The 26,229-nt window shown below is 44.3% G+C and overlaps 2 protein-coding genes and 1 long non-coding RNA gene across 5 annotated transcripts in view; 2 read left to right on the top strand and 1 right to left on the bottom strand.

Moving 5' to 3' along the window:
* The window catches only part of LOC110075568 (uncharacterized), a 47,529-nt gene extending 41,344 nt beyond the window's left edge, over window positions 1-6,185 (top strand). Inside the window, exons 24-26 of the mRNA XM_078379303.1 lie at window positions 638-1,497; window positions 1,928-2,700; window positions 3,288-6,185. The gene's annotated coding sequence lies outside the window, so the exon portion shown is untranslated. The remainder of the gene's footprint in view (window positions 1-637; window positions 1,498-1,927; window positions 2,701-3,287) is intronic.
* A 1,963-nt stretch (window positions 6,186-8,148) lies between these two features.
* LOC110075551 (uncharacterized) lies at window positions 8,149-10,041 on the bottom strand. The gene is made up of 2 exons (XR_002299988.3): window positions 9,397-10,041; window positions 8,149-8,561 (listed from the first exon to the last, which is right to left on the bottom strand). It is a non-coding gene; the product is annotated as an uncharacterized LOC110075551 (long non-coding RNA).
* A 3,139-nt stretch (window positions 10,042-13,180) lies between these two features.
* Window positions 13,181-26,229, top strand: part of MED13 (mediator complex subunit 13) — a 94,894-nt gene continuing 81,845 nt past the window's right edge. For all 3 annotated transcript variants that reach the window (XM_020786808.3, XM_020786805.3, XM_020786803.3), the window contains exons 1-2: window positions 13,181-13,315; window positions 15,582-15,816. In XM_020786808.3, coding sequence (XP_020642467.3) covers window positions 13,250-13,315; window positions 15,582-15,816 — 301 coding nt within the window. In that variant the 5' untranslated portion in view covers window positions 13,181-13,249. The remainder of the gene's footprint in view (window positions 13,316-15,581; window positions 15,817-26,229) is intronic.

Below are 26,229 nucleotides of genomic sequence, written 5' to 3'. Positions count from 1 at the left end.
CTCACCTGGTAGATGCTGAGTTTTGTGTAGAGGAGACAACAACCACACTCTTTGGCTTCTTGGGTGTGTAGAGGGAGTATTGTTGGTGCCGTTTTGCCTCCCTTGTTTCTACTAGTTGGCCTTCTTAAATGCTTTTCCATTGTTTTAATACTTGATGTCACAACTTCCTCTGTGGGTAGGTGTTTTGGGCTCATACGCGCTTTTAATCTCTATTTATTTTATTTATTTATTTATTTATTTTAATACCCTGCCCATCTAGACCGAAGTCTACTCTGGGCAGCTCTTGTGTGTTTGGGGCAGTGGTAATCCATCAAGTGCCCGTTATGTTTTGAATTGGAGCCTTAATGACCCCTGACAATTTGCAGCTCACCACCCAAAACATATGGAACAGCACCAGCTTGTTTACCCCTGGATTAGCAATTTATATGGTATAGTCAAATTCCCAAGGTTGGGGATGTATTTACAGAACGATGATTGTATTAATTCTTGTGGGGTAGCAAACCTTGGATCCTTCTAGGTGTTTTTAATTTCGACTCCAAATTGGAAGGGATCATGACAGCCATGGATTAAAACATCTAGTGAGTAGAAGCTTCCTCCCCATACCATCATCTTACTTGTTAAAATAATTTTAATGCAGGTGATACATGACCTTCTCACCATTGACAAGACCAAGAAATTTTTGGCAATCCAGACCCGCAAAAAGGGACCGGATATGTCGCAACTTGTTCTGAAAACTCTAGATTAAAAAATCGATGAAACTGGGTCGCAATAGCCTGGAATATCAGCACCAGGAACGTCTGTACAAGGAAGCGATGGAGAAGAACGCCTTTTACAACGTGGTGGTCAGTGAGATAAATAACACCTGCTTGGAATACACTGTTCTTCTTCTTCATCATCATCCAGATCCCTGCAATTTGTGGGACTGTTCTCTGTGCAAAACTAGTAGGCTTCCCTTTTGAGGAGCCATGTATAGTAGGCGCTTGCACATGAACACACACACACACACACACACACACACACACACGAGTGAGCACTGAACAATGGGCCCATTGTCAGGAAAGGTACAGATAACTCCCCTCTCTGTGCTACATAGTCATAATTTTGTATAATGTTCGTGGATTGCTTTAAGATGTTGTTTGCAGCCTTTTTGCAACTTGGAATGCCTTACCTGTGGGGTCAGCCTCTGCAGATTCACTTACCTTCTTCCTGAAAATATTAAATTAAAAAAAACCAGAAATATGTATTTAGATGCATTTCCATGTTGTATCTACAAGGACTGGCCACTAGAGGGAGATTTTTAGCCTCCACAGGAGGTTACCGTCTTTAGGGCCCTACCGTATTTATTTGCACAATCCTGCTTAGTGTGCTTTTTTTTTTTTTTTTTTTAAAAAGCTGCTGCTTCTTTCTTACCGTTGAGAGAGCCGCACTACACCTCACCCACAGACAGGACGAGTCAAACAGTTTTGCAGTTCCTCATCCTTGCGCTTGAAAAGACAGGTGAGGACTTCACTCGCTTCTGCGGCTTATTTTCCAAGAAAACCAGAGGAAAGAGTTAAATTCCCTCTGAACTCGTTCATTAACTGATCTCCATTGCAGCTTTAAAAAAAAAACTGCACCTTAGACCTACATCAAATGGTTGAACAGTTTCTGTTTTGGCCCTAAAACATGCTTTACCTGATGCTCCAGCGGGCATGTTTTAAAATGCCTTGGGACTCTTTGTGACAATTTTGCTCCCACAACATAGTGAGCTGCCTTACGCTGCTTGCATTTGGCTGCTTCTCTGCACCTAACCCAATGTTTATTTGTTTATATACGCTTAATTTTTATTGATGTTTTTTTTCCCCCTCACAGACCTTTACAAAGAACAACAGAGTTGCTTCTAACCTCTTTGTGCCTAAAACAATGCAAATATCCATTGTCTTAACAGAAAACAGCACTACTGAATGCAGGATATGGCCCATTAGGAATCTTTCTTCTTCTTGAACGCTATCAATGAAAGAAAGAAGAAGATGGGATCATGCATTTTTAAAGACTCTGCGTTGCAGCCAAGATGTATATGACAGCACTGCTAATCTGGAGGCGTTAGACGGAAGGAGGATTTCTGAATCTGTAAACACAAGATCCTGAGTACCCTATGGGGAGAAAGACAGCATATAAATAGTATAAATAATATAAATAAATAAGTAAGTAAGTAAGTACTGGTGGCCTCAGAGCCCATTCCCAAATAGCCAAGACAACCGACAGCCCATTGAACGGACCGTCGGCTGGCTGATACTGTGCTGAATCCGGACCCCTTTCATCCCACAGATGTTGGAAATGCCTCCGGTTTACTGCCACCGTGCCCTGAGGTTGGGCCAACGTTGCAGCCCCGTCTCTGGGCTGGCAGATCCAGCCTAATTTGGCTCCTTCCTTGGCCCTCCCCTTCCTTCCAGCTCCTGTGCCAGCAGATCTCTGCCCCCCCCAGATGGCTCTCCTGCTGGCAGACGTCTGTGATCAAGTGGCAGAAGAGGCTGGATGCCCCCTCTTCTTAACCGTCTACAGCTGGCACATCTTGGTGCTGGGATTACGCTGTTAATCTGCAGGACGGTCTTACAAGACTGGATATGATGGGGGAGGTCACATCTGTGTTTCAAGAAATGCAAGATATGATGGGCCCGACTTTTTAGATAATCACCATTGTCCCTGAAGACTTTTGAGCAGGTGATTCTATGTTTTGCCCCCCATCCCACCCCGTAGGGTGTGTGTGCACGTGTCTCGGAGGTGCACAATTGGCCTGGGGGGGAGGGAGGCTGCGTGATTCCCACCTGAGGGAAGCCATGTTAAGTCAATCCTATACTTTGATTTGGATTCCTGCCTTAAAGGGGGGGGGGGGTGGACTCAATGGCCTTTTTCACCCCTTCCAACTCCACGATTCTACTTTCAGTGTGCTCCTTTATTATATTTGGGGATCCTGTGTGGGTTTTTTGTTTTGTTTTTAATAATGGTAAAGAGTCCTTTGTGTGTCCATTCAAATGTTAAGTCCCACTTACTTGTCCCAGGTAATCACTGTAGGATCGCTGATTTAATAAAGGAGTAAAATGATCCAGAGATGAAAGCCAGCCTTTCGGCCTCTTTCTGCTCATCAACTTAAAAACACATTTCATTCCCTAGTAGTTTAAATGTGTCTTTGTGATATTTCTGATGATGAAGGGGAGGGCTGTATTTCAGACAAACTTGGGAGGGAAAGTATAATCAAACGGCATTAATTGCATAACCGCATTATTTTTATCCTCTGGGAAATCTTGCAGGTCGGGGGAAGGAAGATTACCGAGACAGGAAAGCTTGTGTCGCGGTTTTTGACGTCTCCTGGAAAGATCACAGGGGAGGAGGAGGCCGGAAACAGTGTCGAACCAAGGCGAGCTGTAACTGTTCCTCTCCTCTGTGTCCTCTATCGTGATGGGGTGGGCCTGATCCTGGAGCTTTGGGGTGGTGGAGAAAGAGAGATTGGTTACCTGGACCTGGAAGCGGGAGAGGAGAGCCCCCCCCCGGGCTTGATCTGGCCCACCTCCAGCTCCAGGTAAACTATCTCCTGCCCAGTTCAGTGTCTTTGGACCTGTGGCAAGCAAGGGGGAGTTAGTTCACCTCCCCGGACTCTGGCAGAGACATTTCACCTTCCGTTCTTGATCCTATCCTTTGATTTAGATTCCGGCCTTGAGCAGTGGGGTTGGACTCCATGGCCTTAGAGGCCCCTTTTCCAACTCCCATCTTTCTGTGATTTTGTGGATTCTGTGATTCCGATATTTGATCTATCAGGTTTGCTCCTGCTGGTTTAGCTTCCATTTGTCTGACCCACTGTGTTTTATCTTTGGTATTAATTGCATGTTATTGCTATCTTCTTAATTCCTCTGTGTGTGTATCTGTGTGTGTGTGTGTGAGAGAGAGATGTCATTTTAAGCTCTTTTAAATGGAGAGGCAAGAAAAATGTATGTTAAATAAATAACAGGATGTTGCTTCATTCCAAGTCTAACTATTGGCCCATCTGTGGGAACCCTGCAGCCGTCGTTCTTCAGAAGCGGAACATTGCTGCTTCTATCACTAATCAGAGATGCCAATTCTGATTTTTGTGGGTTCCCCCCTCCCTCCTGCTACCGGAATGTTTGACTTGTGCCAGAGACGTTCCAAGCTCATGGAATCAAATGTATTGTCTGCCAGTCTGCTTTCTCTTCCTACGGGGCCATCTGCTCCACCTCAGATATTAATATCCCACCCACCCCCATTTTTAATGCCATGTAGTGCACCAAATATACCAACATGAGATCCTTTTAGACGAGGGGCAGGATTAAACGAGTAAGTCATCCTCTGCTCTGCTGACGTAGGGACTTGAAGAGAGACCTCCTCCCTCTGCCCCTCTCATGGGAATGGAGAAGTAGGTTTATTTGCTCTCATCACCATTGCTGTGCTAATGAACCATTCCTGGGGCAGATCTTGGCTGCTCCTCTCAAACAGTCCCTCTTCCAAGAGGAGGAATACTGAGCTACTTCCATGCTGTCCACAGAACGGATTGCCTGGTCAGGATGCCCACCTGAGATGTGAAATGTCAGGGCATGGTGAGGCCTTCAAATGTCCTTTATGTTAATTAATTAATTTATTTCATTTCATTAGATTTATACCCCGCCCATCTAGACCAAAGCATTTCAGTTCTTAGTCACAATCCATTGTGCATGTTGAATTTAGAGGTTGGATATACATTAGGACCCTTATATCCATGGAGGATTGATTCCAAGGCCCCACCCCTGTGGATATGAAAAAACACAGATTACAGTATGAACCCCCTTATCCACGGGATCACTCACCACTAATTCAATTACCCATGGTCTGAAAATATTATAAATATTAAAAGAAAAAAATCCAGAAGAAAACTATTTTCACGTGTATTACCACTAGAGGGAGCCAGATACCATGCTATGAATTCTTGTTAGCAAAGAATAGATAGCATGGTCTATGGCACCCTCTAAGGCCAGTTCTGGTAATACATGTGAAAATATTTTTCTGGTTTTTTTCTTTGAGCATTTATATATATATATATATATTTATGTCATTTATTTAACATACTGTACTCTGTGTGTGTGTAGTGTTCACTATTATCCACGGTTTTCAGTATCCATAGGGCCTTAGAAGCAATCCCCAATGGATATGGGGCGGGGGGGAAATCTTACTGTATAGCAAACATTATACATAGCCTGGTCTGTTGCTCCCTCTAGTGGCCAGTTTTGGTAACTTCAACTTTAGTAACATATATTTCTAGAATTTTTCTTTTAATATTTTAAAAATATTTTCACACCGTACCTAAGTGACTTGGGGGATACTGGTCCCACAGATAAGGGATACCACTGTACGTTAGCTTTCGGAGTTGTAGTCATGTTAGTCTGTGCAATCATTTCAGCAAGAAACAGAAAACAAAAGCCAAAAAAAGACGACATGGAATTTTAAAGATGAACTGCTATATTTTAGTGTAAACATTTGTGGGACGTGTCCGCTTCTTCAGACGGATGAGTTAGAAGACAGAGAATACATATAGAGAAGCCTTCATGCATGGCTCTAAGAGACCTTAGGCTGTATTTGTGTATGTGTGTATATTTCTTGTGGATATACCTTGTGTGTATAAGGATAAAATGTATTTCTTTGCCATTTACACCACCATTCTCTGATAAATCAGGGGTGCAAGGTGGCTTTGGGGAAATCTTGGTACCTTAGTGGTAATGACTCACTTTCCACAGGTACCTGGAAAAGTTGGTTGGCGGTCTTCTCCAGCAATTAGAGAAACGAGCCTGGTCAATATGCAAAGTCTTGGGTTACACCATGGTCTTGTTTTTCACCCTTTTCAATAGGAGGGAAGAATGGAAAGCTTGTGTATTTCTCTGTAAATACGGAATAGCCATGAAAAAGGCCTTTTATCAGTCCCACATAAAGTCATTTACTGGCATAACAGTTCGGGTGCTTACGTTGCACGCGCTTATCTCCTGCGTGTATACACTGTACTAGTTCCTAGATACACCTGTTGGGATTTCAACAACTTGATCTGTATGTAAATACTTTCCTGTACCTTGGCCCATGAAGTGTGTGTGTGTGCACATACGGTCTTGTTCCTTAGTAAATATTTTGCAGACCTTGCCTTGATTAAAGTAGGCCCTCTTGCTTTTAACATGCTACTGATCTCATTTACCAGTAATTTGACTTCAGAGAGGATCTTGGAGAATGATAAAATATTAATTTATTCCTTCATTTCATTCCTGCCTGTTTTTTTTTCACTCATCATTCTGGATGTTGGCTCTTTAGCAGAACCGGCAACAGTGTGCCTGAATTGGGAATTCCGGAACTGGTTAGGTTTATGGCCGTATGAAAAGACCAAAAATGAGTTCAGAATATTATGTGACACACTGTTATCAGCGTGAATGCATTTCATATTGTAATCACACCTTCCTCCCCACCCAAATGAAAGTGGAGTATATGAGGAGTATTTTATTTTACTTCATTTTTTTGGTCTTGATGTGGTAAGGAAATCTTTGGCCTTAATTTACTGGGTCCCCCCTCCCCTCCCCTTCCATATTGTGTATTTTAGACATTTTAGGTCCTCTTGCTGATCTAGCCCAGACAGAATGTAACCCCCGTGACAAAGCCGGTTTTGTGGTCTCGGGCGCCTCTCCTCCGTTAATATCACCAGACGATGTGCGGAGGATCAAGGCTTTTAACGTGGACGATCCTTTTCCCCTCCTGCGTCTGTCCGCTGACTTTGGTCACGCGTTGCCCGATGGAGGGAGAGTGTTCTTGAAGGGGTCACTCACTTCTTGTGCCTTCTCAGGGTGGCCCTAAGAAAGGTTATTCCTCTGAGTCTGGGTTTGTTTGGGGCCAACCCATCCAACCCTGCTTTGGGGTTGCAGGATTAACCTTGCAGGCCTCTTTCTGATCACTGGCTTCTTTGCGCGCCCGTGTGTGTGTCTGTGTGTGTGTGTGTGTCTGTGTGTGTGAATCAGGTATACGCACAGGAACACAGACACAAAGCTATGCGCATATGTCTCCCAACTAGTCGTTGCTTTACAGGGGTTGTCTTTCTTGTTTTCCACCTGACAGATTAATTCCTCGGCTGCCGACGACGTACAGCAGCTGGGGACGGATGGCGGGGCGTTGCTGGGGAGGCGGGGGCTCCCTCTGGAACGCAAGTTCCTTTCCAAGAAATGCGAGGCAGATGGTTTTCTCCATGGTGACCGAAATGAGGGCACGCGGCAAGCCGGGAATGCTCTGCGGCGCTTCCCTCCTCTGAACTGATGGCTCGGCGTCTCCAAATGCGCAGGCGTGCGGGAACATGTGAACGCATGCACAAAACAAAACGGGGGGCCCCCTCCATCCTTCACCCTCCCCCCCCCAAAGAGGGCATCCCAAAGTTTCAGAGCGGCACTTCTGTCGTTAGGAATAATTATCTCTCTGCACACAGCAACGAAGGCTTGTTGGCAGTGTTATTAAGTCCCATGTTCCCCCGAGGAGGAATCCAACACGGTCTTTGCGGAAAGATCTCTGGAAGAAAATAAAAAGGCCTTAGCCCCAGAACGCAGCGGAACCAGCACAACTTCCTGGAAAAAGCCAGAAGAAAAGTGGGAAGAAAAATCGGAGGTTTCACACAATCGCACTCTGGAAAGTGACAAAATTCGAAGCAAAAAACACACACACACCCAGAATGAGCGCAGACAGCGTGCAGGAATCCTTTGGCACCAACATGGTTCACTGCGCGTCCCCTGCCTTCAACAATGCGGTGCCCACAGCCACGTTCTTCCCGCTCCGGGGTGAACGAAAGTGGGCCACAATCCGCAGGAGATTCGCTGTCACAAATCCCATTGAAGTTGCTGGGATCGGTGCCTTGGTGCCAGGACGTGCAGTTTTTTGTTTCTTGAAAAATTGTTGCGAGCAGCTGCAGGTTTCTCCCTTTCAAGAGTGGAAACCCCCTGGGAATGGACAAGATTTTGGGGGAGGCTCTCGCTCCCCAGTGAAAAATACCTACCTCCCAAGACAGACAGCGGGATGAACTGGACAGGATCTTGCTTCAGAAATCTCTGCATTTTTCTGAGTCCTGGCCTCGTTGGCTGCCGCAAAAAGTTATATGCAGCCAGGCGCGTGAGGTGGGGAAATACATATTCATGTCTGTGTGGAAGAGGAAAGAAAGATTATGGCCGAACAAAACAGCACCAGGACTGGGAAAAAGCAGTTTTTCACATGCATAGGCCTCTGTGTCTAAAATAAACCAAACCACTTCAGCTGAGGTGCGGCGCAAAAAGCAGAAGGGTGATCATGACAAGGTTTCACGCTATCTGCTGTCACCCAGCCTTTGCCTACCTCGCAAGGTTGCGGGGAGGATAACATGAGACACAATCATCTTGGGCAGAACGGCTGACCGGTTCTCTTGCATTGGCCTATAAGCCAATAATTTATTCATTTTTAAAGCTTGTAGATTTTATTTCCTCGAAGCAGCTCCCGGCAGAATACAATATTGATTTCTCTTTGATTTTTAATGGAAAGTTGCCCTGGTCATTTCCCTGAAAGGCAGAATGTAAATTCAATATACAGTAGTCAATGGCCGAAATCCAGTTGTGTAAAGTTATGACACACAAGGTTTGCTGACTTGTTTATCGTTAAATAATTAATCACTAATTAAAAGTTTCCAATCCTTCCCGCCACCATCTTCTCCCTCTCCCCCCCCCCCCCAAATGTCTTTAGTGGACTTAGGATGGAGAGGTCTTCAGTTTCTGAAAATCATGGCTTGGGGTCTCTGAAACCTGTGGCATTTGGGGAATTTTATTTGACAGTCTGATGAAACCTGGTTCTCATAAAGTAGGCTGCAAACCACCAGTCTTTCAGGTGTCACACGCCTCTTTGTTATAATAAAGCATTTGCTTCGCTAAAATAGCTCATAACCACCTTTTGCATAAGTTCTTTCTAAGACGATTCTAAATAAAACAGATTAAAGCTGATTAAAACATCAGAATAGCAGCCAACAGTGTAACAATAAAACAGTTTAAAATATATATTATAATCATATTTTATCAGAAGGCTGTCAGGTTAATCTGTTCAAGAAAAAAAAAAGCAACAAAGAGCCGTACAGAGAGAAACGGCACTCATGTGATGCAATCTGTAGAAACGAAATTCTGAATTGGGTCAGTAAAAAGCTATAAATAAGGCAAGCCTTTGAGTTCTACAGAACTGCTCATCAGGCATAGGTGGCATACAGTTTTTGGTACATTCTGTTGGACCCCCCACAAGGGGAGAAAAGTTGGTATAGAAATAATTTAATTAAATATATATATATTATATAACTCTGGGAAAGCAGGTTTGCCCCTGAGGTCAGATGGCCTTTTGCAGACTGCATATTACCTCAAAGGTGTGAAATGTATTAATCTGCATCAATTGACGGTTTCACAGCAGACAAGCGTTCTGTGACACTTAAAAGATAAAGACGTTTCTTTTGGCTGACGAAGTGTCCTGTGGCCCGCGAAAGCTGGAGGCCAATAAAACATGCCGCCACACAAGGCGCCTTTCCCAAGGAGGCAGCCCTGTTGCAGCCAAGCCAACCCAGAGCCCTGTCGCACCGCTAAAACTTGCAAATTTTACGGCGGCGGCCCTAAGCTTTCTCCCCTTCAGACGACACCTCTGAAGAAAAGGTAAAAGTCCTCGAAAAGCCGGTGCCGAAAAAAAGCATTGATTTTTTTTTAAAGGCGCCACCGGACCGCACAAGTCTCTTTGTTCCAACAGCGTCTCCGCTCCATGATCATGCCTTGCCTCTCCCCCACCGAGCCACTAGATGGCGTCCTTTCTACAGCCGCCTCCGCTCAGAGCTTGTTGGTTTGTTTCCCCTTCGCCCTCCCTCCTTCGCAGCCTCTCTGGCGCCTCTAGCGGCCGGATGCCGCGTCGCCGCTGCCTTGCCGCCGGGCCTTCTCGCCCTCTCTCTCTTGTTTCCCTCGCCAAGCCATTGAGTGAGTGGCTGGCTGGGCCGCAGCTGGGCGGAGGGGGGGGGGGAGAGAGAGAGGAAGAGAGTAAGCGAGAGAGACAGAGAGAAGCTGAGACGGCCACGTGACGCGCCTTTCTCCAATGAGAGGAGGGAAGCGGAGCGGGCGGAGGGGGCCAGCCAAAGAGGGCGGCCAATGGCGGGCGGAGGTGGGCGGGGTCCCGCGGCTTCACCCTCACGACGACGCTCGTCTGCTGAGCGGCCGCCATTAGAGGGGGGAGGGGGAGGCGACCCAAATCTCTCTCTCTCTCTCTATTTCGCTTAAGATTAAAACGGCGCTCCTGAGGAGGCGAAATTAATTAAATTAACCCGAGGCTATGGGGGGAGGCCCGCCGGAGATGGCGGGGTGAGGGGGGGGAAAGAGAGGGAAGGAGGGGGAAAAAAAACAATCCAGGAAAAAAACCGTCGTCGGAAGGCGCCCAGGATGCCGCGGCTGGGCAGTCGTCGGCAGAGGCACCGCTGAGGGGGAAAAAAAAAACACCGAGGAAGAAGACCCTGTGAGGAAAGGGGGTGAAAAAAAAGAGAAGAAAAATAAGAATATTCGCCCTCTTGGCGGCGGCGGCGGCGGCGCTTCTGGTGGTGGGGGCAGCCTCGGCCCCCCCATCCTTTTTTTCCTGAGGGATTTTTAAAACATTATTTCTTTTATCCCTCCTTTTTTTTTCCTGTGAGGCGACAAGCCTTTTTTTTCCTTTCATTTTCATTCCCCCCCCTCACCTGTCATCCTCTCTGAAGGGAGAGAAGGGGAGGGGGAAAAACCCCACACAAAAAAAGCAAGAATTCCCTCAAGGCGGAGGAAGAAAAAAAAAACATTAAGAATTGTTATAATTTAAAAAACAAAAACAACCAACTGTCGTGGGGGAAGAAGGCCTTCAGTTTTCTCCTCAACTTGGGACTTATTTGTATATATATTTTTAAACGGGGGTTTCTTCCTGATTTCCCCCTCCCCACCTCCAGACACTTTTATCATATATAATCTATATATCTATCTCTATTTGAAGGGGAAGCCTTTTGCTTTCTTCTTTTTTAGTCCAAAAGAAGGAAGGAAGAAGAAAAGAGGAAGCTCCTGTTTTTTACCTGAAGAAGAGGGGGGAAAGAAGAAGAAGAAAAGGCTCAGGGTCTTGTGTCCCATGCAGAGACTACTTTTAAATTATATATATTTTTCTTGAAGAAAATCGTTTCCCCCCCCCCTTTCAGGGAAGAAGAATATAAAAGTAGAGTCGCCTTGTTCCTGACTGAAGAAGAAGTGAGGAGACCTTTTTCAGTGGCTACTTCCTTCTCCTCAAAGGAAATAGTTGAAGATTTGTGGCCTCAAAGATTGGCCTAGGGGATTAATCTTTTTTTTTTATTTTTGTTTTGGAAGGGACAGCTCTTCATCCTGTCTCCATCCCTCAAAACCTTTAAATTATTACTATTATTATTGCTATTATTATTGCTATTATTATTATTGGAACCAACACTTCTCTCTCCCCCCCCCCCCCCCCCGTATCTGGAACAGGAAGAAAGTTTCCTTCTTCCTTTTTGCAGAAGAAAAAAAGAAAACCAATTTTTATTCCTAGGTGGTGGTTGTGTTTTGGCTCTGTCAGAAAAGGGAAGAAATCCATAATTTCTGCAAATCTTGGCATGGGAAATGGACCTCAGGAATTAATTTAGATTTTATTATCTTTTTTTTTGGAAGCGTGGTTTTTGGGAAGTTCTTCCTTCCATCCAACCATTAGGAAGAACGATTTTTGTGGTGGACTCAGCAAGAGGAAAAGTTTGAAAAAAGCGGGTTTATCTACCTGTCCCGTCAAGGCCTTCTCAAAAGTGGATCCTTTGCTTCTGGCTAAGAAAGAAGGGTACCTAAAATAAGCCGTTTTTGGTGCCTGCCTATTTGGATGGTCTTGAACTTTTTTAGTCCCTCTTTGGAAAGTTCATCTGTATCCTGCTCGTTTGTAACCCTGGCTCCTCTGGAAGGGGAAGGATCTTGTGCTTTTCCATCATCCTCAGGAGCATCAAGCCCTTAACAGATCTTACCAGGAAACCCACCTTCATCTGGATTTGGCTTCAGGATTTCGAGGGGAAACCCTTGAAGCTTTTGAGGAAACTTGGAGGACTCCTGCCTCTTGAGTTTTTTTTTAAAGGACTCTTCCCCCCCACCCACCCACAGGAAGAAGAAAAAGATTATTATTCTGGGAGGAGGAAAACAGCAGCCTGTCAAGGATACACCTTTATTTTTTTTGGAACAACCCCTTCTTCTGGAGGCCTCGAAGTTGTTTCTACGGTCCATGATGTAATTTTTGTGGAAAAATACATATATCTCCCTATATCTGGGAAGGGAGACCAGAAGTGAGAGCTAAAAAAAAAATAGAGCAACTTTTTGCTTTCTTCTCCTTGGAGAAGAAACGAGGAAAATCCCCCCCCATCCCTTGACCTTTTTTTTTTATCCCCCCTACTTCTGTAAATCCGGTGTGACGAGAGCGAGCAAGCGAGGAAAAAAAACAAGGCGGAAAAAGAGACAAGATCCCTGGATTTCTTTCCCACCCACCTTTCCGTCGCTGGATTATTTGTGTGTCTGTCTGTCTCTCTCTCTTTTGCTCGCTCGCTCTCTCTTTCTTGGCTGACTGCTGATCTTCCATCTCTTCTTAATTTTTCCTCTTCTTCTCTCCCCCCCCCCGGTCACCACCAGCCCGCTCCCTTTGGATTTAAGGGGGGAGGGAAAAAATCCGCTTTCCTTACACCCACCCTCTTCCCCTTCCCTCTCCCCCCCCCGGATCCATCTTTTCACAAAAACACCCCTTTTTTTGTGGCGGGGGGTTGGGTGGCGGCGGCGGCGGCTGTGAAACCGATCTCCTTGGACGAAAATCTTCCCCCCCCCATTTCCCCTTCCTTAAAAAAACCCTCTTTTTTTAATCTCGCGGAGGTTATTTATTCCTTCGCCCTTATTTGTGGGCTTTGCACACAGCAGCCCCCTTCGGTTCCTCCTCCTCTCTCTCTCTCTCCACCTTCCCCCCCCCCAAATCCTGTAGTGTTTTGTGTTAAAAAAAAAAAAAGGAAAAGCCCTTTTCCCTCTTGGTTGTGTGTGTGTGTGTTTCTTTTCCACCCTCCCCTTTCGGTCTGTGTGCCTGCTTGCCTGCCTGCCTGCCTGCCTCTCTCTCTCTCTCTCTCTCTGCCTGCCTCTCTGTCTCTCTTTTCTTTCTTGTTGGAGGCTTGTGGAATAATGGCGTGTGGGTTGTGGCTGTGAGGATGAGTTCCTGCTTCGTGCCGAACGGGGCCAGCCTGGAGGATTGCCATTCCAACCTATTCTGTCTGGTAAGTGTGTGTAATGTGTGCGTGTGCGGCTTGCTTGGGGTTATATGCGTTTTTTGGGGGGAGGGGGGAGGGTTGTCTCTCTCGGTTTTTTTGGGTGGTGGGGAAGCTTCAGGGCTTCGGGGGGGGGGTGCAGCCGATCGCCAAAGAGATAACCATGCATGGAGGGGGGGGAGAGGAAGGTGAGGAGGGGGAACGAGAGAAGCGGAGAAGAGGCGGCGGCGGCGGCGGCGGCGAAGGGAGACGAGATCGCCAGCAGAGGGGAGAAAAGGAAAGGGGGGAGGGAGTGTGAGTGTGTGTGAATGTGTGTGTGTGTGTGTGTGAGAGAGAGAGGAATGGCAGCAAAGCAGCCATTTTTAGCATTGCTTCTCTACTGGAGGAGTCCTCTAGAGCAGGCCTTGGCAGGAATCGCCCAGCTCCCCCGTGTGTGTGTATTATATATATACATATACATACATACGTACATACATACATATATATATATATACACACACACACACATATATATATATTTCTCTGTCCCTTTTTCCCCTCCTCCTCGGAGGCCGTTTGCTCCCTAGCCCTTGCCTCTCTTCCTTTCCTCCTGTACTATTTCTTCGCTTTCCCTTTTGTTGTTCTCTTTCTCTCAACTTAGATTTTTCATCCTCCCCCTTTCTCTCTCTCACGGTCCCCCCCCCTTTCCCCATTATGGTTGGTTACAGCCTTTCTGGGGAAGAAGAGGTATCTTATCCTGCTGTAGTTTGCCTTCTTGTTTTTTCATGACCCACGCTGCTCTACTCTTTTTTTCCTACTCCTCTCCTTGTTTTCTGCTACTGGAGCTAGGTTTGCTTGATTCCACCTTTTTTTTTTAAAAAAAAGAGGGGGGAATCTCTTTTCGCTTCCTTCCACAAAAGTGACAACCTACTGTAATTGGAGGCAAAAGTGGCTTTTGAGGGTGGCGAGAAAAGCCTGTGTTACTATTTGGAGGTTACATTTTGTTGCTGTGTTTTTTTTTAAAAAAGGTATATATATATATGAGGGTAAAATACTCTCCTCCCCCATACAAGGTTGTAACCTTGTCTCCTTTCACCCCAGCCCGCCTCCCCACCATGGCAGCCAGGAGTTAAGCCTTGATCAGTTCAGGATTCAGTAGAACTTCCAGGCCAGGCTGCTTGTTGCTAACCTCTTTTCTGTGTTTTTTCTTGTTGACTGTCTGCTGTTCTTTCACCCTGGAAGTAAATCTAGCTATAGTGCTGTGCTTATAGGAAACTGGAGAGGGGGGGGGGAGACAAAAGGCCAGCCCTGGGGATATCTGCAAGATGTCAATTTGTGGACTGCAGTGGCTGTTACTCAAAAGTTGCCCGTGTCTTTTAAGACTTGCCTCCCACCCCCATCCCAGGAGTACCAACTGTTGCAAACTGTGCCATTTGACAGGGGCAAGGGATGTTTCCTGATGGGAGTGAAATAGGCAGGGAAACCTTTATGGACTACATGTGCAGGGAGACGGAAGGGGAGTTGAGCAAAAGGAACAGCACCTTCCACCAACAGCTGGATTGTAAAGTTGGACCTTGAACCAGCTGCTTTGCTCTCCTGCATAATTTGTTTTGACTCTAAGCCTTTGGAGAAAAATTGTTGAAACCAATTTTTTTTAAAAGGATTGTTTCTAAGGTGGAGAAGGAGAAAACAAATTGCTTACTGCTTTCTGGAAGTGCTTCCCCTGTCCCAAGGTTGCTCAAAAGTTGCCCCAGCAGTTTTTTAAATATATTTTTTTCTGGATTGGATTCTGAGGTCTGTTGAGTGGAAAATGTGACACTTCATGTTTTCAGCAGAATGTCTTTCTTTAAAAAAAAGATTAGTTCGGTTTTGCTGCAGGATTGTTTCGAATAGTAAATGTCCTGTTGAAGCAGACGGTTATTGCTCATTTACATTTATGCATTTGCATTTGTAACAAGGTTGCAGGAAACAGGTTCTTTATATTGAGTTATTGACTAGGTTGTCAAAAAATATCACTGCATAAATCAAAATGGTGGTCTTGGGTGCTTTTTCATCCTATGACAGAATTCTCTTCTGTTGGAGTAAAAAAACTTTTCAGCGGACGGAGTAAAGTACAGTTTGAACCTATAGCCCTTAGGTTTTGTCAGGCTCTTATCCTTGAAAAGTAGGCTTCATAATTAATGTGTATTCATTGGGTTAGGAGCCAGTGTAAAGTGGTTTGAATCACAACATCTGGTTTTGGTAGATTGAGAAACTCACATGTCGCTCTAACTGGCTGTTGTGCTTTTTTCTTCAGGCCGATTTAACAGGGATTAAATGGAAGCGATACGTATGGCAGGGCCCAACATCGGCCCCAATTCTCTTCCCGGTGACAGAAGAAGACCCCATCCTAAGCAGCTACAGTCGCTGCTTGAAGGCCGATGTCTTGAGCGTATGGCGGCGAGATCAGAGGCCTGGGCGCAGAGAACTGTGGATATTCTGGTGGGGTGATGACCCTAACTTTGCTGACCTAATTCATCATGACCTGGCAGGTAAGTTGCAGAGAGGTAAGGCCTCAGCTGCCTTATGTAAGGGTCCTGGTCTTTAAAACAAGTGTTATCATCTCATCGTCTTCATCTCACTGTTTGGCTGCTACTTTGGTAGATTTCATTTCAGAAAAGATTTTAGCAACGGAGTGCATGCCATTGCTTTTACTTAAGACTACTCCCTTCTTTCTGAATCGGAAAGAAAACTTCTAAAATGTGTTTTATGGCTTCATCGGGGTAGGGATGTCTCCTTGTTCATGTCACTCGTTAAAGGGCCATCAGCCTCAGTGGTGTTGGTACTGTATAAATGAGTGTCACTAATATGGTTGTGTGAAAATTGACATTTTGTTACGATGGAGCCGTGCTGTGGTTTGCGGATGAGACCCACGAGGGCAGGTGAAGCTCTTTTTTCGGAAGAAATATTGCAGGATGACTTATGGATTTAGCTTTGCTTCTGTGCTCAAGTTGATCTAACCTTACATTTAGAAAATCAGACAGCATGTATGCCTTTCTGCCCACAGGGCAGGTATGGGATCACCTAGTTGCGTATGTCATACCACGTCTGAAGGTAGGATGTTGTTCTTAAAGTGGTGGTCTTTTATGACGTGGAAGTTGCTAGGGCTGATGTCATTCTTCCATTTACCATCAAAAGAGGGATTGGAAGAATCGGTGAAAGCCACTTTGGCCGTTGTAAGGCCACCTTGGATGGAAGGTAATGGGAATGGACCGTCATTTAATTGTCAGTCCATGCGCTTTCCACCTAGAAGGTCCCAAGTTGATTCTCCGGCATCTTCAGTAAAACAGATAAGTGGTAGATCAAGGGGCAGGGCCTGACACAAAGCGTTGGAGAAAAGAAGACAATACCAGACTAGACAGATTATTAATCTGACTGGTAGAAAGTAGCTTTGTCTGTATGTGCTGTGATGAAATTGATGATTTGCTGGGTTTGAAAGGGAGCAACAGATCATGGTATTATTGTCACTCATGTTGGTCATTATCTAATGTTTAACTCTCTGTTGTTGGCAATTTAGACAGTTTAAAAAAATATGCTATCCCTACTTAGGTTAAGAAGATAATATTAAGGTATTATTTTAAAAAATTGTGAAGTTTTTTTTAAAAGAAAAAGTCTTGTATTGTGTGGGAGATTTTACAGTAAAGGAGGAGACTGCCGTACTGGATCTAAAGCGTCTATTTCCAGTCAGTGACTGTCTTTATTCTGACCCACATTAGAAGGCTATGACTCTCTAGGACGGTGTTGTCCATCAGACTACTGCGATGGCATGTACTGAGGAGAGGAGAAATAAAAGAACTGAATCTGTGTGGGGATGATGGAAAGTATAGTCTGGAACATCTGGAAGACTCCCTGGTGGAGATTGAGAAAAGGCCAGGCTAGTCATTCTGCCTAGGAAGGCACGGAAAACAAGGTTGAGTAAGCTCCTCCTTGGTAACCTATGTCCTGTGAAGTGGAAGATGTGTTTAAATTTGTAAACGGTCCATTTAAACTCTATTCGTTCGTATGTATACCCAATGATCTCTTTGTTACTGTGTGTTGTGTTCTCTCTATTATCCAAAACTTAACAATTTTTATTTTTTAAAAAGTGGTAGATGGATGTTATCAGAGGCCTGTTTACAGGCTTAGGTTGATCTGCATGGCACAGAAGGAGAATGCAACTGGAAAGCAAGTGTTGGGTCACGAAAGCACCAGGTATCTGCTGCAAAACAGGCACCTGTTTTCTAGTTCCTGGGAGTCATGCACCATGTCAAACACCTGCCTTTGCTTTGTTATGTGGAACTTAAGAGAGAGCATTGGCAACAGCAAATATGGAAGTGTTCTGAACCTTTAAGAAGAATTCAGCTGCATTAAACAGCCTTCCTATGACACTTTTGTTTCCTGTTGCCTAGAACTGGTGTGGCATGGTATGGCCGATGAGTCAGAAGTCTCCAGTCATGACTCAGACTTCGACGATCTTCCATCTCAAGGCAGAGAACCCTGGCGTGGAAAAGCTGGTCTATATGTGTGCATGCGAAAGGGAGGGAGAAAGAATATGTATGCGCGGAGAGAGTTAACAAGGGTGTTGTGAATTTCCTGGTCCTATTGTAAGACAAAAATTAGACCTCTGCGCTTGCAGGAAGGGGATGCGACCCCTTCCTTCCTGACAAGGCTTTTCTAAGGATTACTGTGACTGACAGAACACACCTAGGCCCTTGAAATATGTGAGATTTGAAATGGGAAAGACTCTGCCTCTCCTTGCAAGTCTGCCTGAGTTTTAAAGACTTTTCATGGAAGAGCTTTCTTTTGGTTCCCTGTGGAAACCGGGAGGGTGAGGAGGATGCAGTCACTTGGTTCGGCTGCTCCCCTGGCTGTGGAGCTGTTGTCCAGGGGAAGCGAAGCTGGCCCCCCTTTCTGTAGTTCCTCTTTTTCGATGCTGAGTAAAGACACTCTTCATTTCCCAGACAATGCTAGGAACTGTTTTATCCACTTTTAGTTTTTTTTTGTGTGTGCACTATTTTATCCCCGATAGTGTTTTTCATTTTTGTTTGTGCCTTCACAATTATATGTATGCTGCTGGTTGTGTCTTTTTCAGCTTGGACCAATTTATTCTTGTTGTCTTATCTTTTTGTGTATAATGTTATTAATCCGTTTTGTTCTGGGGGACCTCAGTTCTTGACTATTTTAAAAAAAAATAAATGCGCTCCATAGATGCGCACGAAATACAGAAGCTGTATTGTGGCAGCCTTCGCGCTCCATGCCTTTTTCTCTACCTTCTTGACGATCTCACTGAAAATTTACCCTCTTAGCATTGTGGCAGTTTTGGTCTTAAGTCAGGACAGGCAGTTGGGGACCTATCGGTTCTGCATGCAGCTGCTCGGGCTGAACAACATGTTGCTAAGAATACTGAATGTATGGCATGGATTTCACAGGGGGTCGGTGGTCTTTGTGGCAGCTGTGACAACAGCCAGGTCACCTGAGAGTCACTTGGCTCAGTTCGCTGGTCGACAGCCATATTGCAAAGCTTGAATGGCCAGCCTCCGTTTTTATTGTACATGTTAATCCTGACCTTCAGAGCATCGTTGTGCACTTAGCAGGATCGGGATGAACCCACCTGGGACTTCTGGGAGGCGGGAGGCGGAGGAGAGGGCTGGCCACGGCTGAAGCCGCCCACCTTGTAAAAGGTGGCACATTGAAAAACGAATGCCGTCTCGTTTCAGTTAGTCACTGCCTGCCTTTTGAAGCGAATGTGTCAGGGAAGGAAGAAGTGTTTCATTTCAAGGATGCCTCACAGTACGGTAGCGCTGCATGTCTGAGTTGAGTGTTTTTTAAGAATAGCATATGAAATCTAGTAAGGTGCTGAAGTTGTGGCGTAAATCAGAATAGGAAAATGCAAATTTATGCTTGGCTGAAAAGGTACATAGAAAATAGGGCAGGCAACAGCTTGATTTTTTAAAAAAAGTGTTTGCACTTGCTTCTAAATTGTTCCTGTTGTTCAATATGTTGATATTTTCACGTCAGGTGTGTGATGGGGAAATAGGAAGGATTGTAAATAGCGTTCTAGAGAAGCCCCTTGATTATAGTGGGCTGTTCGAGCATGTGCTTTAAATTTTGGTCCTCGAAATTCAGCGGAGCATTTAAAAAGGTTCAGCTTTGGCTGGCTCATGGTCTAAATATTAATCTGCGTTCAAGAAAGAACGTAGACCTGCGAAGAATCACATCATGAGGTGTGTGTCCTCTTGTGAGAGACTCTTCCCCACTCTGACAATAATATGAATGAGCACTGAAATATTAAAAGCACTTGTAAAATATAATCTCAATATTATCCCCCATTATCTTGGTATTATTGCAGAATGATCCGAAGCTGAGAGGGACAGATCAGGCTAAATTATTTGTCCCAATGGCTTTCTAGGGTCTTGGATCCTGCTATCTAGGATTATTTTAACTAAAGATTCCAGGGATCGAATTTGGGACCTTCTGTGTACAGAGCTTGTGTTGTATAATTGAGTTGTGGTCGTTGCCGGCACTGAAGCTATTTGAACCTTCTGAAATAATGGCATTGATTTAAATTTACAGTCTTTGTTGATCTTAATTGGCTGCTTTAATTGTTTTTATGCATTTGTTTACTTTTTACAATTACCTTTTTGAAGAATGGTCTCTACACTGCCCTGGTAGTGAAAAAGTAGTGTGGATTTTGGTTTTGTTAATTAATTGAGTGGCTAGCCTAAGGCCACTGATTGGATTTGTGGCAGAGGTGAGATTTGAGCAGTGGGAATCTTGATTTACAGATCAGTTTGCTAAATGTCTATGGCTACGTCCCCTCTTGGTGCACATAATAAAGAGGGGAAGAAGTTATTGTTGCCATGGTGCCTGTTGACTTGAAACAATTGCTCCGGTTTTATTAGCATAATCTCATTGAATCCCCATATGCACTGCTATTGTATGGAAACCAGCCCTGCTTTATGCAGTAGTGATGGCATGTTCGGCCTCTGGAGGAAGCTTCAATTATTAAAAGTAACAGATGCGTTTTAGAGGGCTTGAGTGAGTGACACAAGGACCTGGTTACAGCGAGCCACCCTAGAACGGGGAGGCATTTGCTAAAATAGAGGTCACTTGCAGAACCAGGCGGTTGAGTGTTCTGGCAGCACATCTATAGCTTCCTTAATTTGCCCTGCGAGTTACCTCAGTCTTAACTTGCGTGGACTCTTCTCTTCTTCTGTAAAGCTGAGCTGTAACTTAGACCGTCAACCTATTTTTGTCCTTGGCCGCATGCAACCGAAGACCAACAGATGTGCAGGAGTATCTGTTTAAACGTTGCGTGCTCTTGGCAAGTATCATCTGCTGGAGAGTGAGGGGAATGTCTCTTACTGGGGTGCAGAAGATTGTGGTGGTGGTGGGGGGTGAGGGAAAACACAGAGATATGCAAGACTTTATTCCCCCGAGCCACCCGTGAACTCTTCATGAGGAAGAATGGAGAGGGAATTGAAACAAGGGATGAACTCTGTTCCTAGAATAGATCCATACTGTTAAAAGACAACGCAGAGAGTTGTGTGGAAATGCAAATACTGTGAATGACATCTCAGACCAGAGCTTTCAGCCTTCCCTTGTAGGAGCTCAGGGCCAATTCAGACTGTCTGTCTGTCTAGCCCAGTGTTGTCTGCTCTTAACTGGCAGGAGGCCTCAGGGGATTCAGGTAGAAACCTTGTCTTTCCCATCAGCTGGTGTCCTCATCTTCCTATAACTGCAGGTTGCAAGAATCAGACCTAGGAATGTTTCTGTGTTCTGCGTCCCGGTATTCATAACAAAGGGTAACCCCATCCTGTGGCTCCTTGCCTAGATGAGATCCGTTCTGACAGTAGCAGCTTTCTAACCTGTGTGAAATATTGTTACAGAAAGCTGAGTTGAGATCCTCAAGGAGAGGAGAGAAAATAGCCCCCAAAAAAGCACATGCATCCATAACGGTCCATGTCTCTCTGAATGAAGCTAAGAGGGCAGTGCCCTGAAAACACATGGGTGGCGATTCCAGCCTTTTACAATAATAAAGCTTGGACTTGTCCTGTTCTTCATAATTAAAACACAGCTAAAGAGGTGAAATTGCCTGAAATATTAAAACACGGAGTGGCCTTTTTCCTTGATGGGGGAGCCCAGAAATTTTGTAGGAAGTGGAAATAGGTACAATACTTACTGGCGTATCAAACTTATGTTTGTTTTACTGATTTAGCAAAATAATAATTTAAAAATATTGCTTCCTCTGCATCGTAGCAAGTAAAATTATACTCTTTGGCATAAAAACATAAAAGCTTCAGTTCTGTATCGAAAGAAAGAAAAAAATATTAGTGTACTGTGTATTGAAGAGAGCTGCAAACTGCAACACTTTGTGCTGCCCTAGAACAGGTATAGTAGTTCTTTGGCATCTGAGATACAGGAGGAAATGGAAAACCCAAATGACAGATTTTATACGAAGCAAAAATAAAATGCAGCATTTGGACAAAACAGTCTTTTTTCCGCTGTGAATATCTCCACCAAAGGAGAAGCAGCAGTCTGTAAGCCGTGACACACACTGCCTCCAATATGCTCTTCTCATGGAGATGACAGCACCTGACAGGCGCAGAAATGCACCACGGATGTGGCTTGTGTGTGTCTAGACGAGTATGCCCAAGAATATTCCTCTTTGTAGTTCTGTAGACCAGTGGTTCCCAATCTAGGTGTTCTTGGACTGCAGCTCCCAGAAACCCCCGGGCAGCACAGCTAGTGGTGAAAACCTCTGGGAGTTGCAGTCCAAGAACATCTGGGTTACTCAAAGTTGGGAACCACTGCTGTAGACTCATTTTCTATGCAGATCTTTATAGTGTACTGTGCAGTTCCTGTCATTTTGAGTGAGTAAAACCTTTCCTTTAAAAAGCATTTCATTCACTATCAAAGAGAAAACATCTTATCTATGTTCCCCAAAGCTTCCATTATTCTGCTGGAAAATTTAAAATATGTGGTTGGAAAAAAAGGGGGGAACGAAAACATTTTTCTCCTTGAAGTGTTCTGACCACACCACACACACCCCCAGTCTTTGCATCTTTAAATAGATCTACTGTTACCTGTGTTCATGTTGTATGGATGCTTTCTCTTAAAGATGGAGCACCAGTTTTCAGGTTCTGTGAATATAAGGATCACTGTAGTTTTGAAGACAAATCAGGAATCTGTGCATTTTGTTCCATGTGTGCTGTGTATTTGTTAGTATTGGCTTTCCCACCTAGTCCTTCACTCTGAAATTTTGTGGCTTTTGAACTCATTGGTGGTTAGGAGCATCTGACCTCCCATTTAGTGTTATGTCTACTTAAATGCTGTCTGGGGTGTTTGCTTCAAGAAGCTTCTTCACTGTTTCTCAAGTTATCAACACATGCAGAAATAGTCACACAGGAGTGTTTTCCAGGAAGTCAGCTGGGCCAAACCATTTTAAGATAAAGAAATTGTCAGTTTCTAGGTTCCTAATTTGTTCAGAGAGCGCATCTGAGAATGCAATGGAAGCCAAGAGGAATTCTTTGCAAAACTGTAGCATTATACCTGTTTCTCCCTGGTGCCAGCTTAGATAGAAGAATTGAGCTGTTGTTCGCTTTCTAGCTGGAATAATGGGATTTTAGCTGAGATAGACCAGCAATCATAGACTATTTTAGCTGGTGATGTTCTCTTTGGATTTTTGATAAACAAATAGAAGCCCTTTTAAAATCAACTTTTATTATATATTAATCACTATCACTGTATTAATGTCGCTTTATAAACAAAAATGCTAGCAAAGTCACATTAATATATAAGTGGGATATATTAATATATACTGTATATTGATGTTACTTTGCTAGCATGTTTGTTCTTTTGGAGCTTGTATTTGCTAGTTGAATGCTTTAACATATACCTTGAGCTTTTAGAAAGAAGCAAATAATGTTCACTAGGTATTCTACTATGTTAACCTTGTCCAATTTTCTGCTTTCTTTTCCGTGCATGGAATTGAAACTTTCTACAGTTTACCTGACTGGGCCTTCTGTTTTGTGGGTTGTTTTTTAAAATTGTTACTGTGTAGGGTTAATATATACATTTCTAGAGAATATAGTTCTCAGCCTTCTTGAAGCCCTGTTTTGCATCTCCCTGACTGGAAATGGCTGGGTGGGGGCACACAGCAGAATATAATGCTAGTGCTTCTGATCTTGAGACAACGGACAATAATTCCAGAGGACATTCTTAGAAGGTTGCGGAATGGACTGTGGCAAGCTTCTTAAAAGGAGTAATTGTACATTTCCAGACCTGCTTGGACATTTTTTGGGTTCTGGCTTTGCTTTGGAGCATGAAAATGTGCTTCTGTGGCTGCCGATCCTTGGATGCATTAGAATTTTTGGCATTGCCCTTTCTGCAAGTCTCTGTTGGCTGAATCTTTTGAGTAATTGATTTAAAGCAGTGGTTTTCCAGCTTTCTACCTTCAGGGAACAGTTTGACTCAGAATTTGAGCTTAGATATACAAGATCTTTAAAGGGTGTAGGCATGTTTTAGAAGATAGTACCCAGTCCTTCGGGGGGGGGCATGTTGTTTGGGGAACAACAGGTGAACCCTAAATAGTTTCTTGCATTGTGTCTTCCAAAAGAGGATTAGGGCTAGTGAGTGAATTGTCTAGAGCAAACCTTGCTGGCTGTTTTTGATTATTGCAGATCATTTTTCTTGCTGAGAAGCCTCTAGAAAAAGCAAAACCAAAGGTGTTTCTTGGAACAGCATTGAAAAAAAGGCTGGGGAAAAGGATACCTTCTGTATTTAGAAGCATTTTGTCTCACACATGGGTGCTGGAAAAAATTGGATATATAACCTTCAAAGGATTTTTCTTCATTTCTTGGTTCTCCTGATCAGAACAACGCAGGATCAACAATGCTTCATGCCATTTGATTGCGTGTGTCTTCATTCTTTCGACCCCGGACATCTCCTTTAACATGGCAGTCAGTGCTTGGACAGCTCCGCCAACTGGCTTCCTTGTCTGTTAGCATCAAAAGCAGGATCACAGTTCCTTAAAGATGTTGGCTGGGATAACCTTTCCCCCTATTTTGTTCCACTGGTAGGAAAGGATTTGTTTTTAAGGTGCTGGGTATAAATGAAGAATCTTTCTGCCCTCTCCCCTTCAAGGGATGACCATTTACCAGATGTAATATGAAAATTACCTCTTCAGCTGTGCATCTGGTTCCTGGCTGTGGTATTATTTTTATCTTATGATGGCCTCTCAACAGTGACACATGTCCCTAGTGACAAAGGAACTCGATTATTGTAATTCCTCCCCTGCAGGGCTTAAAGTAGGGCATCTCTCCATTGCTTGCGGCTCATTAGGAAAGCAGCAGTGTTTCCTGATAGGCCCAACCGCAGTTACATCACGCACAATGGCAGACGCCGTCCTGGTTTCCCCGACACTTTGGTGAGCGTCTGTGTGACTTCTGTGCTGACGATGAAGATTATGCAAATGGAATGGATTCATATGGGTTTGCATCATTTTAGTTGAAAGTCTGGAGTTTGAAAGTGGCACAGGATGCTCTTCTGTGTGTACGCAAATAGTGGAAGAGAGGCTACAGCTTAGCTTAGGTGGCACCTAATAGCTAAGGATGCCTGTGTAGTCAGAAAGCCTGCCTGGGACAGATGAGAGAGATCTAGCGGGGTGATAAGAGCCCATACCTGCTTTTGTGTAGAAGATCCCAATTTTATACTTTAACTTCTCAGTTTAAAATAATTGGGACGCTGGGCTGAAATGTCCACGCTTAGAGAAATGCAGGCAAGCTAGAGAAAACAGTGCTAGACTAGATGACTTACTAATTCCGCTCTGTGTAAAAGAGCTTTGTGTATTCTGATGTTCTGGACTTTGTTCCTACTGTGTGTGTGTGTGTGTGTGTGTGTGAGAGAGAGAGAGAGAGAGAGAGAGAGAGAACAATAAATAGAAGGGTTGAATCTAAATTGTTATTTTAATAAATAATCAGTAATCTTTCTGTCCGGTGCACACACACAAATCCCACTGACTTAAGTAGTAGTGATGTTAATTGGTTATCCATAGCCTTTTTCTTAAACCTAAACACCAAAATCTTACACATTTATTATAGTCATGAGCATCCATCTCCGCAAAGATTTGAATCAGGATCCTGGTTTCTTACCACACTGCATGCACTAAATGGCATACCTGCGGCCTGAATGTCTTTGTTGGCGGCAACAGTTTTATGAATGGCCTGTGCTAATAATGTAATTGTCACTCTCTGAACTTCCTGCGTTTCATTTCCTTCTGATCTCATTGTCTTTCCTCCCACCCCCTTCCCATGTGCAGGGACCTGGAGGATCTGCATAATAGGTCACATGTCTGATGATGCGAGCTGCAGTCTTTTGAAAGCCCCTGCTGCAATCAATTTTATAGTCCTTTAAGGTGTCAGAGGATCCCTTGTTGCTTTTTCTGCAACAGGTTAAGAGAGCTCTCCCTTTGTAAATTGTTTCTCAGCTTTATCAGTCTCCAAGGATAAAGGATAAATGAGAGAGAAAACAGGGAGAAGTGCTTCTGGCTGCCTAAAGGCTGTGCAAATGATAAATAAGCTAAATGATGCAAGTCTGATCATGCGTTAAAGTTAGAAAGCCACTGACATGATCCAACTTCCTTTGTAGGTTCTTTAAAAAAAAGCTCCAGATTTTTTTTTCTCTCTCTCTCCCTTGGGCGGGGAACCAAGTTGGAAGGCAGCAACTTCCATAGCTGAAGCCGACTTAAAGGGAAAAGATCCTCTTGAGAATTGTTCAGCCTCTCAGACAATTTGAATCCTTTGCTTTGTCCAGTCAAAATAAACTCTTTATTTATGTGGGAGAGCTTATGAAAATTGTTCCGCTTTTGTTCAGTGTTTACACCGCCACGAGCAACAGAAGAGATAGTATTCTGGTGACTGGTGCAC

This window comes from Pogona vitticeps, chromosome 7, assembly GCF_051106095.1.
Source record: "Pogona vitticeps strain Pit_001003342236 chromosome 7, PviZW2.1, whole genome shotgun sequence".
Taxonomy (NCBI): Eukaryota; Metazoa; Chordata; class Lepidosauria; order Squamata; family Agamidae; genus Pogona; species Pogona vitticeps.
This window is presented reverse-complemented; position numbering and strand designations above follow the sequence as displayed.